The 17,426-nt window shown below is 37.2% G+C and overlaps 1 protein-coding gene across 1 annotated transcript in view; it reads right to left on the reverse strand.

Annotated features, from left to right (window-relative positions):
* ADAM10 (ADAM metallopeptidase domain 10) overlaps positions 1-17,426 on the reverse strand; it is a 159,415-nt gene that overhangs the window by 18,066 nt on the left and 123,923 nt on the right. Inside the window, exons 10-11 of the mRNA XM_050796813.1 lie at positions 12,773-12,956; positions 6,586-6,736 (exon numbers count right to left, since the gene is read on the reverse strand). Coding sequence (XP_050652770.1) covers positions 6,586-6,736; positions 12,773-12,956 — 335 coding nt within the window. The remainder of the gene's footprint in view (positions 1-6,585; positions 6,737-12,772; positions 12,957-17,426) is intronic.

Raw genomic sequence — 17,426 nt, forward strand, 5'->3', positions numbered from 1 at the left:
AGCATGGAGAGAATGGGATATGTTCAAAGCACTGAAAGAAAAAACAAATTGGCAGCCAAGAATCTATAAGACTTTATTTGTCCCTCGTTTCTGAAGGATAGTTTACAAATTAGCAGCCAAGAGTCTATACCCAGCAAAACTATCCTTCAGAAATGAGGGACAAATAAAGTCTTTCCCACACAAGCAAAAATAGGAAATTAATCACCACTAGACTGACCCTACAAGAAATACTCAAGGGAGTCCTGCACCTGGAAGCAAAAGAGACCAATAATCACCATTATGAAAACACACAGAATTATAATGCTAACAACCTACACCACCACTGCCGCCATTACTGCAAAGCTGTACAGCGCAGGCCACTGTGATACACAAACGAGAAAAGAAGAGTCAAATGTTACTACTACAGAAAACTACCAAACCACAATGCTGAATGAGAGAAAAAAAGGAAGAATGAATATGCAAAAAAAAAAAAAGGAAGGCCTTGCGCAGTGGCTCATGCCTATAATCCCAGCACTTTGGGAGGCTGAGGCGGGCAGATCATGAGGTCAGGAGATCGAGACCATCCTGGCTAACACGGTGAAACCCCATCTCTACTAAAAATACAAAACATTAGCTGGGCGTGGTGGCGGGCACTTGTAGTCCCAGCTACTCGGGAGGCTGAGGCAGGAGAACCTGGGAGGCGGAGCTTGCAGTGAGCCGAGATTGTGCCACTGCACTCGAGCCTGGGCTACAAAGCAAGACTCCATCTCAAAAAAAAAAAAAAAATTATCAAAATGACAAGAGGAAGTCCTCACCTATTGATATCAATCATGAATATACACCAATTAAATCCCCCTACTTAAAAGACACAACCTGGCTGAATGGGTCTACTGTAATCTCTTCCCCCTCTGTAGCTTTTAAATGATTTATGTATTCATTTGTAGAAATGGGTTCTCACTATGTTGCCTACATTGGTCTTGAACTCCTGCTCAAGCAAAACTCCCAGCTCGGCCTCCCAAACACATGACACACCCAACTATAGGCTGCTTACAAGAAAATCATTTTACTTGTAAAGACATATACAGACTAAAAGTAAAGGAATGGAAAAAGATATTTCACTCAAACAGAAATAAAGTAAGCAAGAGTAGCTATATCTGTATCAGATAAATCAGATTTTAAGTCAAAAACTGTGAAAAGAGGGCCAGGTGCGGTGGCTCACGCCTGTAATCCCAGCACTTTGGGAGGCTGAGGCGGGCAGATCACCTGAGGTCAGGAGTTCAAGACCAGCCTGGCCAACATGGCGAGACCCCATCTATATTAAAAATATAAAAATTAGTCGGGCATGGTGATGCATGCCTGTAGTCCCAGCTACTTGGGAGGCTGAGGCAGGAGAATCACTTGAACCCGGGAGGTGTAGGTTGCAGTGAGCTGAGATCATGCCACTGCACTCAAGCCTGGGTGACAGAGCAAGACCCTGTCTCCAAAAAAAACTGTGAAAAGAGACAAAAAAGGTCATTATATAGTGATAAAATGTTCCATTCAGCAAGGGGACATAACAATTCTAAATCTATATGCACCTAACACCAAAGCACCCAGATACATAAAGCAAATACCATTAGATCTAAAGAGAGAGATCAACTCCAATAAAGCAATGATTGGAGACTTCAACAGTCCATTCTCAGCACTGGACAGATGATCTAGACAGAAAATCAAGAAAGAAACACTGGATTGGAACTACACTTTAGACCAAATAGATCTAACAGACATTTACAGAACACTCATCCAACAGCTATGGCAGAATATACATTCTTTTCATTAGCACATGAAACCTTCTCCAGGACAGACCACCTATTAGGCTATAAAACCATTATCAACAGATGTTTAAAAACAGAAATCATATCAAGTATCTTTTCTGAACACAACGGAATAAAACTAGAAATCAATCACAAGGGGAACTTTAGAAACTGTACAAACACATAATTAAACAACTTGCTTCTGAACAACCAATGAGTCGCTGAAGAAATTAAAAATGAAGTTTAAAAGCTCTCTGAAACAACTAAAAATAGAAAAACACAACATACCAAATACTATGGGATACAGCTAAAGCAATATTAAGAGGGAAGTTTATAGTAATAAATGTCTACATAGAAAGAGTAGAAAGATAAACAACCTAATAATGCACCTCAAGGAATCAGTAAAGCAAGAACAAACCAAACCACAAATTAGAAGAAAAGAAATAATAAAGATCAGAGCAGAAATAAACAAAATTGAGACTAAAAAAAATCCAAAGAATCAGGCTGGGCGCGGTGGCTCATGCCTATAATCCCAGCACTTTGGGAGGCTGAGGTGGATGGATCACAAAGTCAGGAGATCGAGACCATCCTGGCTAACACGGTGAAACTCTGTCTCTATTAAAAAATACAAAAAAAATTAGCCAGGAGTGGTGGTGGGCACCTGGAGTCCCAGCTACTCAGGAGGCTGAGGCAGGAGAATGGCGTGAGTCCGGGAGGCAGAGCTTGCAGTGGGCCAATATTGCGCCACTGCACTCCAGTCTGTGGAACAAAGCGAGACTCCGTCTCAAAAAAAAAAAAAAAATCAACAAAACGAACAGTTGGTTTCTTAGAAAGATAAAATCAACAATCCATTAACCAGACAAGGAAAAAAATCCAAATAAAATCAGAAACAAAAAAGGAGACATTATAACTGATACCACATAAATACAAAGAATCACTAGAGTCCATTACAATAAACTATATGCCAATAAATGGGAAAACCGAATGAAAATTAATAAATTCCTGGACACATACGACCTACCAAGATTGAAATAAGAATAGAAAACCTGGACAGACCAATCACAAGTAACAAGATTGAATCAGTAAAAAAAAAAAAAAAAAGTCTCCCAACAATACTTCCTGATCACCAGGTAAAATAAAAAAGAAAAAAAAAGAACTAGAACAAGAAAAGAATGTTCACTCTTGCCACTCTTATCAATATAGTAATGGAAGTTCTGAGCCAGAGCAATTAGGCAAGAGAAAAAAATAAAGGATATACAAACTGGAAAGAAGGAAGCCAAACTGTTCCTGTTTGTAGACAGCATAATCTTACATATATAGACAACCCTTAAAGCTCCACTGAAAACTCTTAGAATTGATAAATGAATTCAGAACAGTTGCAGGATACAAAATTAACATTAAAAAATCAGTTGTGTTTCTATATACAAGAAAATAGCAGAAAAAGAAATCAATCTCATTTATAATAGCTGCAAAAAAAGAGTGAGTTTAATAAACAGAAGGAGGTGAGTTTATTAAATTTCTACAAGGAAAACCATAAAACACTAATGAAAGAAATTGAACAAGTCAAAAAAAAAAAAAAAAAAAAAAAAAAACCACATTTCATGTTCATGGACTGGAAGAATTAATACTGTGAAAATGGCCATACTACCAAAAGCAATCTACAGATTCAATGTAACCCCTATCCAAATACCAATGACATTCTTCACAGATAAAGAGAAAACAATCCTAAAAGTCATATGAAACCACAGAAGACTCCAATAGCCAAAAGAACGAAGCTGGAGGCATCACACCACCTAATTTCAAAATATACTACAAAGCTATAGCAACTAAAACAGCATGATACTGACATAAAAACACACATCAACCAATGAAACAGAACAGAGAACTCAGAAAAAAATCTATATATTTACAGTCAATTGATTTTTGACAAAGGTGATTTTTGAACATTCAGTGGGGAAAGGACAGTCTCTTCAATAAGTGGTGATGGGAAAACTGTATATATATATATATGCAGAAAAATGATATTAGACCCCTATGTCTCACCACATACCAAAACCAAATCAAAATGTGATATAAATTTAAGGCCCGAAACTATGAAACTACTAAAAGAAAACACTGGGGAAGCACATAAGGACGTTGATCTGAGCCAAGATTTTTGAGTAAGACCTCAATAGCACAGACAACAAAAGCAAAAACAGGCAAATAGGGTTACACACACTAAAAAGCTTCTGTACAGAAAAGGAAACAATCAACAGAGTGAAGAGACAATCTGCTGAATGGGAGAAAACATTTTCAAATTATTCATCTGACTAAGGACTGATAGAATGTACAAGGAACTCAACTCAACAGCAAAAAAATAAATAATCTCACTAAAAAGTAGACAAATGATCTAAATAAACATTTCTCAAAAGAAGACATATAAATTACTAACAAATACATGAAAAAATGTTCAATATCACTAACCATCAGGGAAACACAAATCAAAGCCATGGTGAGATACACTCAGTTAAAATGACCATTATCAAAATGATCAAAAATAAACAAACAAAGATGCTGGTAAGGATGTGCAGATCAGGAACCATTAGTTTACTGCCAGTGGGAATATAAATTAGTATAGCCACTGTGTAAACTGGTATAGAAGTTCCTCTAAAAACTAAAAATAGATCTACTATATGATCCGGCTGGGTATACATCCAAAGAAAAGGAAGTCAGTATACAAAAGGGATACCAACAGCCCTATGTATCACTATGCATAATAGCCAAGATACAGAATCAGTCTAAGTGTCCACCAAGAAACAAATGGATAAAGAAAAGGTGGTATATACTTGATCACAAAAAAGAGCAAAATACTGTCATGTGCAGTAACAGGAACGGAAATAGAAGTCATCAATAAGCCAGACCTAGAAAGACAAATAGCACATGTTGTTACTCATATGTGAGAGCAAAGTAAGTTGATCTCATAGAGGTAGAGAGTTGAACGGTGGTTACAACAGGATGAGAAGGGTAGTGGGGAGGTGGATAAAGAGAGATTGGTTAATGGTCACAAACACACAGAAGGAATGAGCTCTAGTGTTTGATCGCACAGTAAAGTTATTACAATTAACAATAACTAATTGTAAATTTCAAAGTAGAAGATTTGAAATGTTTCCAAGACAAAGAAATGATAAATATCTGAGATAAATATCCTAATTATCTTACATATTGTATAATCATTATATATTGTATGCATGTATCAAAATATCACATGTACCTCGTAAATATGTACAATTATTATTTATCAATTAAAAATGGAATAGGGGCTGGGTGCAGTGGCTCATGCCTGTAATCCCAGCACTTCAGGAGGCTGAGGCAGGCGGATCACGAGGTCAGGAGATCAAGACCATCCTGGTTAACACAGTGAAACCCCATCTCTACTAAAAAACACAAAAAATTAGCTGGGCGTGGTGGAGGGCGCCTGTAGTCCCAGCTACTCGGGAGGCTGAGGCAGGAGAATGGCGTGAACCTGGGAGGCGGAGCTTGCAGTGAGCAGAGATGGCACCACTGCACTTCAGCCTGGGCGACAGAGCGAGACTCTGTCTCAAAAAAAAAAAAAAAGGAATACGAAGTTACTGAACCAAACAGTCAAGAAAAGTGTTTAAGTGTCTTTTTTTTTTTTTTTTTTAATAGTCAAAGCGTACTACATTACACATTCTTGCCCTATTTACCTTTAGTAAAAGGCTACAATGGAAAATGGATTGAATATTAGGCAATTTATTAGTATTTTTTCAGTTACATCACACATTAGTTAATTTATTACTTTCTCTCACATTTTCATGCTAAAATCAAACTAGGATATACAGACCAGCCGTTTAAAACATACTGAAGTGGCCAGGTGCAGTGGCTCACACCTTTAATCCCAGCACTTCGGGAGGGGAGGGTGGGCAGATCACTTGAAGGTCAGGAGTCCGAGACCAACTTGGCCAACATAGTGAAACCCCAACTCTACTAAAAATACAAAAAATTAGCCAAGCATGGTGGCACACACCTGTAGTCCCAGCTACTCAGGAGGCTGAGGCAGTAGAAATGCTTGAACCTGGGAGGCAGAGGTTGCAGTGAGCTGAAATCATGCCACTGCACTCCAGCCTGGGCGACAGGCTTTTTTGAGACTCTATCTCAAAAAAAAAAAAAAAAAGTCTTGTACAAACAATTGCTTACACTGCTACCAAAGTAAATCTGATAAGTGAAATAGTTATATTTCGCCAAGTTAGAAAAGTAAATGGATTCCACATTAACCAAATATTTAAAGATTTTAAAAATATGGAAGATAGTTACATTTTCACAATAAGTAACTAAAGAATATGTATGTTTTAGGATTCTTTTTAGTATGTCCTTTTAGTATATCCTTTTGTTAATACTCACTACACAAATTACTATTAAAAGTAGTCCAAACAAGCCTGGGCAAATGGCGTAACTCTGTCTACAAAAAAATACAAAAATTAGCTGGGTGTGGCAGCACATGCCTATAGTCTCAGCTACTCAGGGGGCTGAGGTGGGAGGATCAATTGAGCCCGGGAGGTGCAAGCTGCAGTGAGCCGACATCACGCCACTGCACTCCAGCCTGGCAATAGAGTGAGACCCTATCTCAAATAAAAGAAAAGGAAAAAGAAAAGTAGTTCAATCTGCCAATAACAGAGCACTAACCAACACTATTTCAGAAAAAGAAAACAAATAAAAGCAAAGTTTCAAAACCATATGCATCTCAATTTTAAATTTGTCACAACTGCATTCAGGTAACTGTACAAGAATGTTAACATCACTGAAATTAGCAAGGTACCTGCACTGTTTCCCAGGTTTCAGTTTGCATTTTCTTCCCTCTGGTTGATTTGCATCGAAGCAGCATTCATCTTTACACTGGTCACTATAGCCACAATCACATTCTTCACCTTGTTCTACCATTCCATTTCCACAAATAGGTTGCCCAGATTCTGAGGAAAATAAACAAGGCAAGGTAAACAATTGCATGCACACATTAATTTTATTTAAAATTCACAAATTCTTTAGATCATCATAACAAAGGGATAAAGGAAAACTTTGATGAGTAAGTAGAACAAACTAGGAAATCCGGAAACCACGAGACCTAATTCTAACAGGGGGTCTGCTACTAACTAGCAATGTGATCTTGGGCAAGTCACTTGCCTTTTGGGGCCTTCAGTTTCTTAATCTGTACAGTGAGGGGATTTGACAGAGGGTCCCTTCTCGAAGTGTAACTTGCAACTTAGGCCATGCTACATTGAGCTTTATTGACTGTACTATTTATATCACACAAATACAAATCAAGTTAGGGCTTCACTAACCAGGAAAAAAAAAAATTAAGCCTGTTTTTGCAACAGAAAATTTCAAACATACCTAAAAGTACTAAAAGAATATGTACAATGAACTCCCATGTACCAGTCACTCATCTTTAACAATTATCAACAATATGCTCCTCTTATCTAATTTACTACCATAATTTTTTTCTGCGGTATTTTAAAACAACCCCACCTAACATATTATTGTCCCTGTAAATACTTCAGGATGTATCACTAAGACATAAAGTTTTTTTTCTTATTTAAACCTAACCATAATAATGATCATATCTAACAAAATTAATAACATGCTTAATAACATCTAACAGCCAAGTCATGTGCAGTTTTCCTCAACTGTCTCTTTACAATTTGTTGCTGTGAATCAAGTTTCAAACAAGCTTCCCCTAACCCCATCTCCTCCCCTCATGGTTGCTTTCTGAGAGGTCTCTTATGTTCTTTTAACGTATAATAGATTTCCCCATTTTTATTTATTTTTACACCATTGATCTGTTAAAGAAGTTGGGTGATTTTGTCTATGAAATGTTCCACATTCTATTTAGCTGATTGTAATACAATCAGTAGGTTTTTTTGTTTTTTGTTTTTTTTAATGTACATTAGTTTTGCTGCTGAACTAAACCAAGCTCCTTAAGGGAAAAAACATGTATTATTTATATCTTCTGTATTCTCACAGACCTTAATGGTATTGAGCCAGATCTTGGTTGATTAAGATTAGACAGTCTCATCTAAGCATAGTGAATAATTTTAGAAAATTTCTTCAGCAGTCTTCTAAAGTTCTTTGATTTTTGTCAATGGAATTTAAAATTGGAATAGAAATACTCCTCTTTGTAAGATCATAAAATCAAAGAGCTTTGGCAACTGCAAAGAATGATAAAAATCAAATGCCTTAAATATTCTAGGAAATAAAACTAACTTCCAAGGAGTATGTAACCTGCTAGAGACCATATACCCCAGTATAGGCAAAAACCTAGGGTTTTCTAGGTCTACAATCTGGTGCTCTTTTCTTTCTACTATACCAGATCAACGTGGAAAACAGTCATTGTACAGGCTTTAAGTTGAGAATTGAATAAGTAGAAGGGAACACATACATCTCAACACAGGAACCCATACAATCCCACATGAGGCCCATCTAAATCAAAAATGTTCTAGAAAGACTGGCTTTATATTCAGAGAATTATTTCTTTATGGTAAATTATCTTCCTTTATTTATATCTGCAATATAAAACAGAAGCTTGGCATGAACATATGCCCTCACACTGGCCCAGAAGAAAGGAGCTGGGACAAAGCCACTTGGCAACAGGGCTGAGAACCCAGACCCTAAGGGCACAGAGGAGCTGAACCTCGATTTCAGGGCCCCCAAGGATGTTGCTGTGGAGGCCCCTGCTCTCCAGAGCCAAACTGGCCTAGGTGAAAGCAGAAAGTTCATTCTTAACCACATCGACTATTTTTAAAAATCTTGGAGGTTATTGAAGCTTCACCTCTGTTTCACTTTAAGCCATCTCTTTTGTTCTCAAAAACTAGAAGCATGCACTATTTATAATAGCAAACACATGGAATCAACCCAAATGCCCATCAATGATACACTGGATAAAGAAAATGTGATACATATACACCATGGAATACTACACAGCCATAAAAAGGAATGAGATCATGTCCTTTGCAGTGACATGGATGAAGCTGGAAGCCATTATCCTCAGCAAACTAACACAGGAACAGAAAACCAAACACTACATGTTCTCACTCATAAGTGGGAGTTGAACAATGAGAACATATGGACACAGGGAGGGGAACACCACATACGAAGGCCAGTTCAGGGGTAGGGAGTAAGGGGAGGGAGCGCATTAGGACAAACAGCTAATGCATGTAGGGCTTAAAACCTAGATGACAGGTTGATAGGTGCAGTAAACCACCATGGCACACGTATACCCATGTAACAAACCTACACATTCTGCACTTGTATCCTGGAACTTAAAGTGAAATTAAAAAAAAAAAAAAAAAAAAAAGGCCAGGTGAGGTGGCTCACATCTATAATGCCAGCACTTTGGGAGGCCGAAGCAGGCGGATCACAAGGTCAAGAGATCGAGACCATCCTGGCCAACATGGTGAAATCCTGTCTCTATTAAAAATACAAAAAAATCAGCTGGGCGTGGTGGTGCGCACCTGTAGTTCCAGCTACTCGGGAGGCTGAGGCAGGAGAATTGCTTGAATCTGGGAGGTGGAGGCTGCAGTGAGCCGAGATCGTGCCACTGCACTCCAGCCTGGTGACAGGGTGAGACACTGTCTCAAAAAAAAAGCAAAACAAAACCAAAAATAACTAGAAGTATGCATCTGCACACATATACTAGGTAAATAATGATTTTTATGAGTCTAGTAATAATTTTATAATTTACATGACACGTAATTTAGAAGAAAAATAATGAAGTCAGAAAATGTTAGACACATTATTTACTACACATTTTTATTTCATATAAAATTAGTACTTCAAGTTAGTTATTTGCTAACAGTTTAAACAACAGTGAAGGTACTATTTGTTTGTTTGAGATAGAGTCTCGCTCTGTTGCCCAGGCTAAAGTGCAGTGGCACAATCTTAGCTCACTGCAACCTCCAACTCCTGGGTTCAAGCAATTCTTGTGCCTCAGACTCCCGAGTAGCTGGGACTACAGGCGCACGCCACCACACCTCGCTTATCTTTTTATTTTTTGTAGAGACAGGGTTTCGCTATGTTGGCCAGGCTGGTTCCAAACTCTTGGCCTCAAGCAATCTGCCTCTCTTGGCCTCCCAAAGTGCTGGGATTACAGGCATGAGCCACCCTGCCTGGCCTAAAAATATTGTTTAAATGCAAAAATTATAATAGGTACACATTTTGTTATAATTTAAGAAAAAATTTTCTTTCCTGTTAATACCTACAAAGCAATATGTACATTTTTAAAAGTCAACTTATATCAGAAGGTTTACTGTGAAAATCCAGTTTACAAATGAAGAATCTTAATGTACCTGTACATTAAGAAGCATTAGAAAAACAACCACTGATAATAACAGTAACAAATTATAATATCAATGGAATTTCAATCTGCCCTTAGAAAAAGAAGGCTTTAAAGATAAGGCCAATCAATACAATAAAAAACTGATTACTGGGACCTTATCAAAATTTTAAACTTTTGCTCAAGAAAGAACTGTGAAAAGGGTGAAAAGACAAGCTACAGACAGGGAGAAAATATTTGGAAACCAGTATCTGACAGAGGACTAGTATCTAGACTGTATCAAGAACTCTCAATACTCCCAAGAAAAGAAAAAAGTCCCACTAGAAATGACCAAAAAACATGGACAGACATTTCATCAAAGATGATTTATAAATGGCCAATAAGCACATGAAAAGATGTTCAGCATCATTAGCCACCAGAGAAATGCAAATTAAAACCATGAGATATCACAACACGCCCATCAGAACAGCTAAAATAAAAAACTGTGAAAACATCAAATGGTTGTGAAGATGCAGAGAAACTGGAACATCTGTGCAGTGCTGGTGAGAACATAAAATAGTATGGCCACCCCGGAAAAGAGTTTGGCAGTTTTGTACAAAGCAAAACAAGCAATTGCTATATGGTCCAATAACTAGATTTGGGAGCATTTATCTCAAAGTAAAAACTTATATTTATACAAAAAACCTATACATGAATGTTTACAGCTGCTTTATTCATAATAGCCAAACACTGGAAACAGCCCAGATGTCTTTCAAATGGATGGTTAAACAAACTGCAGTACATACATACCATGGAATACTACTCTGAAATAAAACAGAACGAACTATTGATAAAGCAACAATTTAGATGAATCCCCAGGGAATTATACTGAGTGAAAAAAGGCAATTCCAAAAGGTTGTATACTATCTGATTTTATTTATATAACTTTTTTTTGAAGTGACACAATTTTACATATGGAGAACAGGGTAGTAGGCAGAGGGAGGAACAACAGAAGGGAGGTAAGCATGGTTATAAAACAATGAGGGATCCTTATAATGACAGAACTGTTCTGACTCTTGACTGTGACGGTGGATACATAAATCTACACATGTAATAAAATTGTATAGAACTAAATATACACGAAGAGAAATGAGAACAAAAAAACTAGGGAAATTGGAATAAGATCTATGGATTTTCTGAATCTCAACATCCTGGTCATGATATTGTACTACAGTCTTGCAAGGCATTAGCATTGGAGGGAACTGAGTGACTGAGTGAAGGGTACAGAGAATATATTACTTCTTATGAACTGTATGTGAATCTATAATCGTCTCAATAAAATTGCAATTAAAAACAAAATCCCATGTTTATCTGGAAATCTTCCTCAATTCTTTCTCCTTTGCTGTCACATGTTTAGCCCCTCTTTAAGTGCTCTTAATGTACAAAGATGAATAGGCCTCAGTGTTTCCCCTAAAGAAACCTATGTGAAATAGGACAAGGACACACACACAAAAAAACCCTAATACAAAGTAAATATTTAGAGTATGTACAATGCCACAAGAAAGACATAACAGATTATTGGAAGAACAAAATCTGGTCTATACATACAATGGAATATTATTCAGCCATAAAAAGGAATGGAACTCTGATACATGCTACAACACACATAAACCTTGAAAATATTATGTTAAGTGAAATAAGACAGGCACAAAAGAACAAATATTGTATGTCCTCACTTACATACCCAAAATAGGCTAATTCATAAAGACAGAAAGTGGATTAGAGATTACCAGGGGCTGAGAGGAAGAGAGAGCATTACTGCTTAATGGTTATAGAATTTCTGTTTGGGATGATGAAAAAGTTTGCAAATGAATAGTGAATATAATTGATTACATTCACATTCAACACTGTACATATAATTAATGTCACAGTACTGTACATTTAAAATCAGTTTAAAATGGCAAATTTTATGTTATATATATTTTGCTAAAATAAGAAATACTCTCGTAGTAACTTTATTCACATTATCCCAAATCCAAGGTATTCATTATAGGAGAGTAAATGTACAAACTAGGACATACTCATACAATGTAATACTACTCAGCAATAAAAAGGAGCAAAATACTAATGACGAATCTCAGAGCTGTATGCTGAGTTAAACAGCCTTCCACAAAAGGGTACAAACTGTAATTCCACTTATATGAAGACAAAGCCAATGTATAGTGAAATAAATCAGATAGCGGTTGCCTCTGAGGGTGTGTTGGGACAGAGCTTGATTGGGAAGGGTGATAAAAGAAAGTTCTGGGGTGACAGAAACGTCCTGTATCTTGATAGGTAGTTTACACAGGTAAATGCCTCTGTCAAAATTCATCAAATGATGAACTTAAAATTTGTGCATTTCACTTACGTAGAAAACAGAAAAAGAACCATAAACACTATTGAACTCTAGTTAATGATCTGTAGACTAAAATGTTCTTAAGTGTGAAGCATACTGATGGCTGCAACTTACTTTAAATTGCAATACATCATGAATTGAGACATGGCAAGATTAAGAAATAACGAGATAAAGGACATACAGCAAAGTGTTAGCAATAGTAAAATGCAGGTGGTGGGTATGTCAGTAATCACTGTAGAATTATTTCAAGTTGTCTGAATGTTTGAAAATGTTCATAACAAAATGTTAGGAAAATATACATACCAACAAAACAGTTGTTTCTCTTCTTCTCAAGAACCTGGCTTATATTTCTAATACTACAGAGTGAGAATTTATTGTTGTTAAGTTTGTCCCCAGATGTTGCTCTTGCATACATGATGTAATTGCCATTTTCTTTTTGCCCCAAATTCTTAGATTCTCCTGGTGTGCACTCTGTTCCAGAATCATGCTGTCAAAAAGAATATAAAGTTACATAAACAGGAAGTAAAATAAGGTTTTCAGGTCAACTGATTAAATGTAATGTTCTCATCAGGAAAACAATGGAAGCTTGTGGACTCTCCTTTAAAAAGAATCTTACAATTGTTTTACACCTTGAGTAGGAAAAGAATTTGCACTTTTAGGGGTCATTGTCTTAGAAAAGAAGGAAAATCAGTGGAGCTCTAGCCAGAACAATTTATAACTTTGTAAGCAGTGACTAGAATTGAGGACAGACAGTCATAAAAGTCTATTAAAAATAAGCTCACTTACTCTTAAAACCAGTAACAGTAAAATAAACTACTTTAAAACTACTAAATAGTCTCTAACATATACGTTAAATTACATGTTATGACTAGTTCAGAGAAGATAGAGGTGGGGAAAGACAAAAGAATCAAGAGACTGGCATGGGGCTAAATATACACAGAACAGGAATCTAAGACAGCTAACTTAATAGCCAGTACATAAGAAAGATAAGTAAAAATGCTGACTAGGAACAGAAACACAATGACATATTTTTAAATGAAAAATGGTAAAAGCCTAGAGATAAAACCAAAATAGTGCTTTGCCGAATAAACAGGAAACAGAGTTCTGTGTATATGTAACATATACATGCACATAAGTGGTGTTTGGTTTTGATAAATTTTATTGAAGTGTCAGATACATAGAGTAAAATAGGCCGGGTGCGGTGGCTCACGTCTGTAATCCCAGCACTTTGGGGGTCCGAGGCGGGCGGATCACGAGGTCAGGAGATTGAGACCATCCTGGCTAACACGGTGAAACCCCATCTCTATTAAAAATACAAAAAATTAGTCGGGCGTGATGGCGGGCGCCTGCAGTCCCAGCTACTCGGGAGGCTGAGGCAGGAGAATGGCATGAACCCGGGAGGCGGAGCTTGCAGTGAGCCGAGATCGCGCCACTGCACTCCAGCCTGGGAGACAGAGCGGGACTCTGTCTCAAAAAAAAAAAAAAAAAAAGAAAAGAAAGAAAAGAAAAATACCAAAGCATAGCTCCCTGAATTTTCTCAAAGTAATGCTTATGAGATCAAGCAACAGAACACTACTACCAGATCCCAGCAGCCCCTGCCATCCTGGGGGATATGCACTAAAACAAAAAACCCTCACAATGCCCCTCAAACAACTACAACACATCGGAAGGAGCAAAAAACACTGGACACTAGAGTAATAGTGCTATTTAATTAAAATCTTGTTTTAAATACCCAACAACTCCACTCTCAAGATAGAAAAAGACTACCCAAGGGCGTTCTGCTTTTTCCTGGAGCCCAACTAAGTTACTTTCATTTTCTATTCCCTCTTCTGAGGCAACTGTTAAATTAAAAAACGTGTCCTCTACTATCACCTTTATTCTTCCTGATACCTCTTGCCTTTCTCCTGAATCTAGATTCAGCATTTAACAACTCTATACTGTTCACCAAAATTATCTTGCTTTATGTTTTATTCCTAAAAACATAATGCAGTTTCTGAAAAAGGTATAGCACTAGAATTATTCTCAGCATTAGAGTTTTAGGAAGGAAAGAAAAAAATCCCAACTCTGTATAACTCTTGAGGTCATCACAGAATATCTTGCCACTTTTCAATTCCGTAAATATTAATGAATGTCCAGTGCTATAAAAGGAGGCACTAAAATCTAAAAATATAAAGATGAGAAAAGTATTATCCCTAGCCTTCAAGGCACTTACATTCTATTTTTAAAGGATAGCAAATCTTGACATATCTACTCAGTCTGACCGCTGCTGCATAAATCCATTACAGACATTGCTAGTCAAATATTATTTTACTAGGCCAGGGGATATTGTAATAGATCATCATTAACAGGAATAAAAGAGAGAACCGATTGTAAGCAAGCATGCCAGCTATTTGCCATCCTCAGATAACGAATAAAACAAGCACATGAATAAGCAAAACATAAAATAGAACATAAAGGCCATCTTGACTGAACCCGCACAAGTATTGAGAGTTCAAATCAAGAGAAAGGTTTCACAAAGAAACTATAATCTGTTTGACAAGAAAACAGAAAAATTTTTCTAACTATAAGAAAGAAAATTAAGAAAACAAAAAAATGCATTAAAAAACCTCAATCATAATCTACCATGCACGATAACTATTAAAATTTTGATATATTTCCTATCTGACTTATATTGAGCTATATCATATTTTAATATAAAGTTTGGACTATACCATGTGTACAGTTATAACTTTTTTTTTTTGAGACAAGAGTCTCACTCTGTCCCCCAGGCTGGAGTGCAGTGGCGTGATCCTGGCTCACTGCAACCTTGGCCTTCTGGACTCAAATCATCCTCCCCCACCTTAGCTTCTCAAGTAGCTGGGACTACAGGTAAAGGCCACCACACCCAGCTAATGGTTTTTGTATGTATTTTTGGTAGAGACAGGGTTTCGCCATGTTGCCCAGGCTGGTCACGAACTCCTGGGCTCAAGCAATCTGCCCGCCTCGGACTCCCAAAGTGCTAGGATTACAGGTGTGAGTCACCACAGCCACCCTCCAGGTGTACAGTTATACACACCTTTCTTTCAGCTTAACAGTATAAAATGAGCACCGCAAAACTTGATATTTAAATGACTGCAGAACATTCCGTGGTATTTTCATACTGTAGGGCCATCTAGGCTGCTTAAAACTTTTTGGTATTATAAATAAAACTACAATGGTTATATTTTCTTAATTTTTATAAAGGGCCATATTCATTTACATCATATAACAACATGGATCAAGATTTCAATAGGCAGACATGGGAAGGAACTGACTTCCTAGTGGAGGAAAGTTTTAAAGGTCTGTGAATTACTTAATTTGACAGATGAGGGGAGATAACACTAGAAATATTCTTAAACCCCAAATCATCAAACACCCTAAACATTAAGATAAGGAAATTGTATCAGCAATATTAGAAAGTAGTAGAAGTTTGTAAGCAGAAGTGGTATTATTAGCACTGTATTTACACAAAGGTGAATCTGGTGAGAGTAGGTACATATTAGAATTTTCACCCTGAAAGACAGGAACTTTGTCTCATTTGTGATTAAAACTTTCCACAACAAAGTTTATAAAGCAGTTTATAATAGGTGCACAACAAATATTTCAGATAGGATAAATAAATATAAGAAATAATGTGAACCGCTCAGAAAAAGTAACATTGACATTAGTACAAATGTGTAAGAGAGAAAGAGATTTCAGATAAAGATGTTAAGGGAGACGGGTTCAGGTGTTTATGAGTCTGGCTGATCTTACTATTAAGTTACTCAACAAATATTTATTAAGCATTGTATAATTTGGATGTCTGTCCCCCCAAATTTGATCCCAATGTTGTTGGTGGGGCCTAACAAGAGAGGCCTGGGTCATGGGGGCAGATCCCTCATGAATAGATTAATGCTCTTCCCGAAGGGTTGGAGGTGGGTGCATGAGTACATTCTCACTCTCTTAGTTCCTGCAAGAGCTGGCTGTTAAAAGCCTAGTACCCCCTCTCTCCCCGACCCCACGCTCCCACCGCCCCCACTCTCGCCATGTGATCTCTGCACATGCCACCACCTGTTTACCTCCATCATAAGTGGAAGTAGCCTAAGGCCCTTACCAGAAGGTGAGCAGATGCCAGCACCATGCTTTTTGTACAGCCTACAGAATCATGAGCCAAATAAACCTCTTTTCTTTATAAATTACCTACTGTCAGATATTCCCTTATAACACAAAACAGATGAAGACAACCATCTACTATGGATACAGATGGCAGAATTAACAACATGTGCAAAAGAATGAGGTATAATTGAGCGTGGTAGGCAAATAATGTGAACCAATTTCTCCATTTCTCCATTGAACAATAATATAACATTAATTTAACAAAAACATCTCACTGGCAGTTAGGTAGGAAGGAGACTAGACAAGAAGTGAAAAGAGAAAGGTCTAGATTCCCTACTACAAGTGCAGTTCACAGATGAGTACCAGCAGCAGCAGCATTGTCTGGGAGCATGTTAGAAATACAGAAATTCAGGCCCCATCAAAGACCTACCAAAAAAGAATCTGTGTTTTAAGATTCTCAGGTGATATATATGCACATTAAAATGAGTGACCTGGGACTATAGGCCAGACAAGTAGCTGGAAGGGTACTAAAATTCACCTGGTAAGGCCTGGAACCAAGATGACTTGCTCTTGAAAATGCAAATCAACTATGAACAATAATTCTCTGCTCATCTCTAAAATTCCAAGTACTCTTTTTAGAACAGATCACAAAAGCAGTCAAGAGTTACAGAGATTAAGCACATTTTAAATACCTTATACAAGAACATTAATAATAATCTATCAATTTCTGATTGGGACGTAGAAGAAGAAAGACTTGCAACTTAGTGAGATGGCACCTATTTTACAAACATGGGAAAAATTAGAGAAGTGCATTTGGGGATTTTAAGCTACAAGTAGATGACTT

The sequence above is a fragment of the Macaca thibetana genome, chromosome 7, assembly GCF_024542745.1.
Source record: "Macaca thibetana thibetana isolate TM-01 chromosome 7, ASM2454274v1, whole genome shotgun sequence".
Lineage (NCBI taxonomy): Eukaryota > Metazoa > Chordata > Mammalia > Primates > Cercopithecidae > Macaca > Macaca thibetana.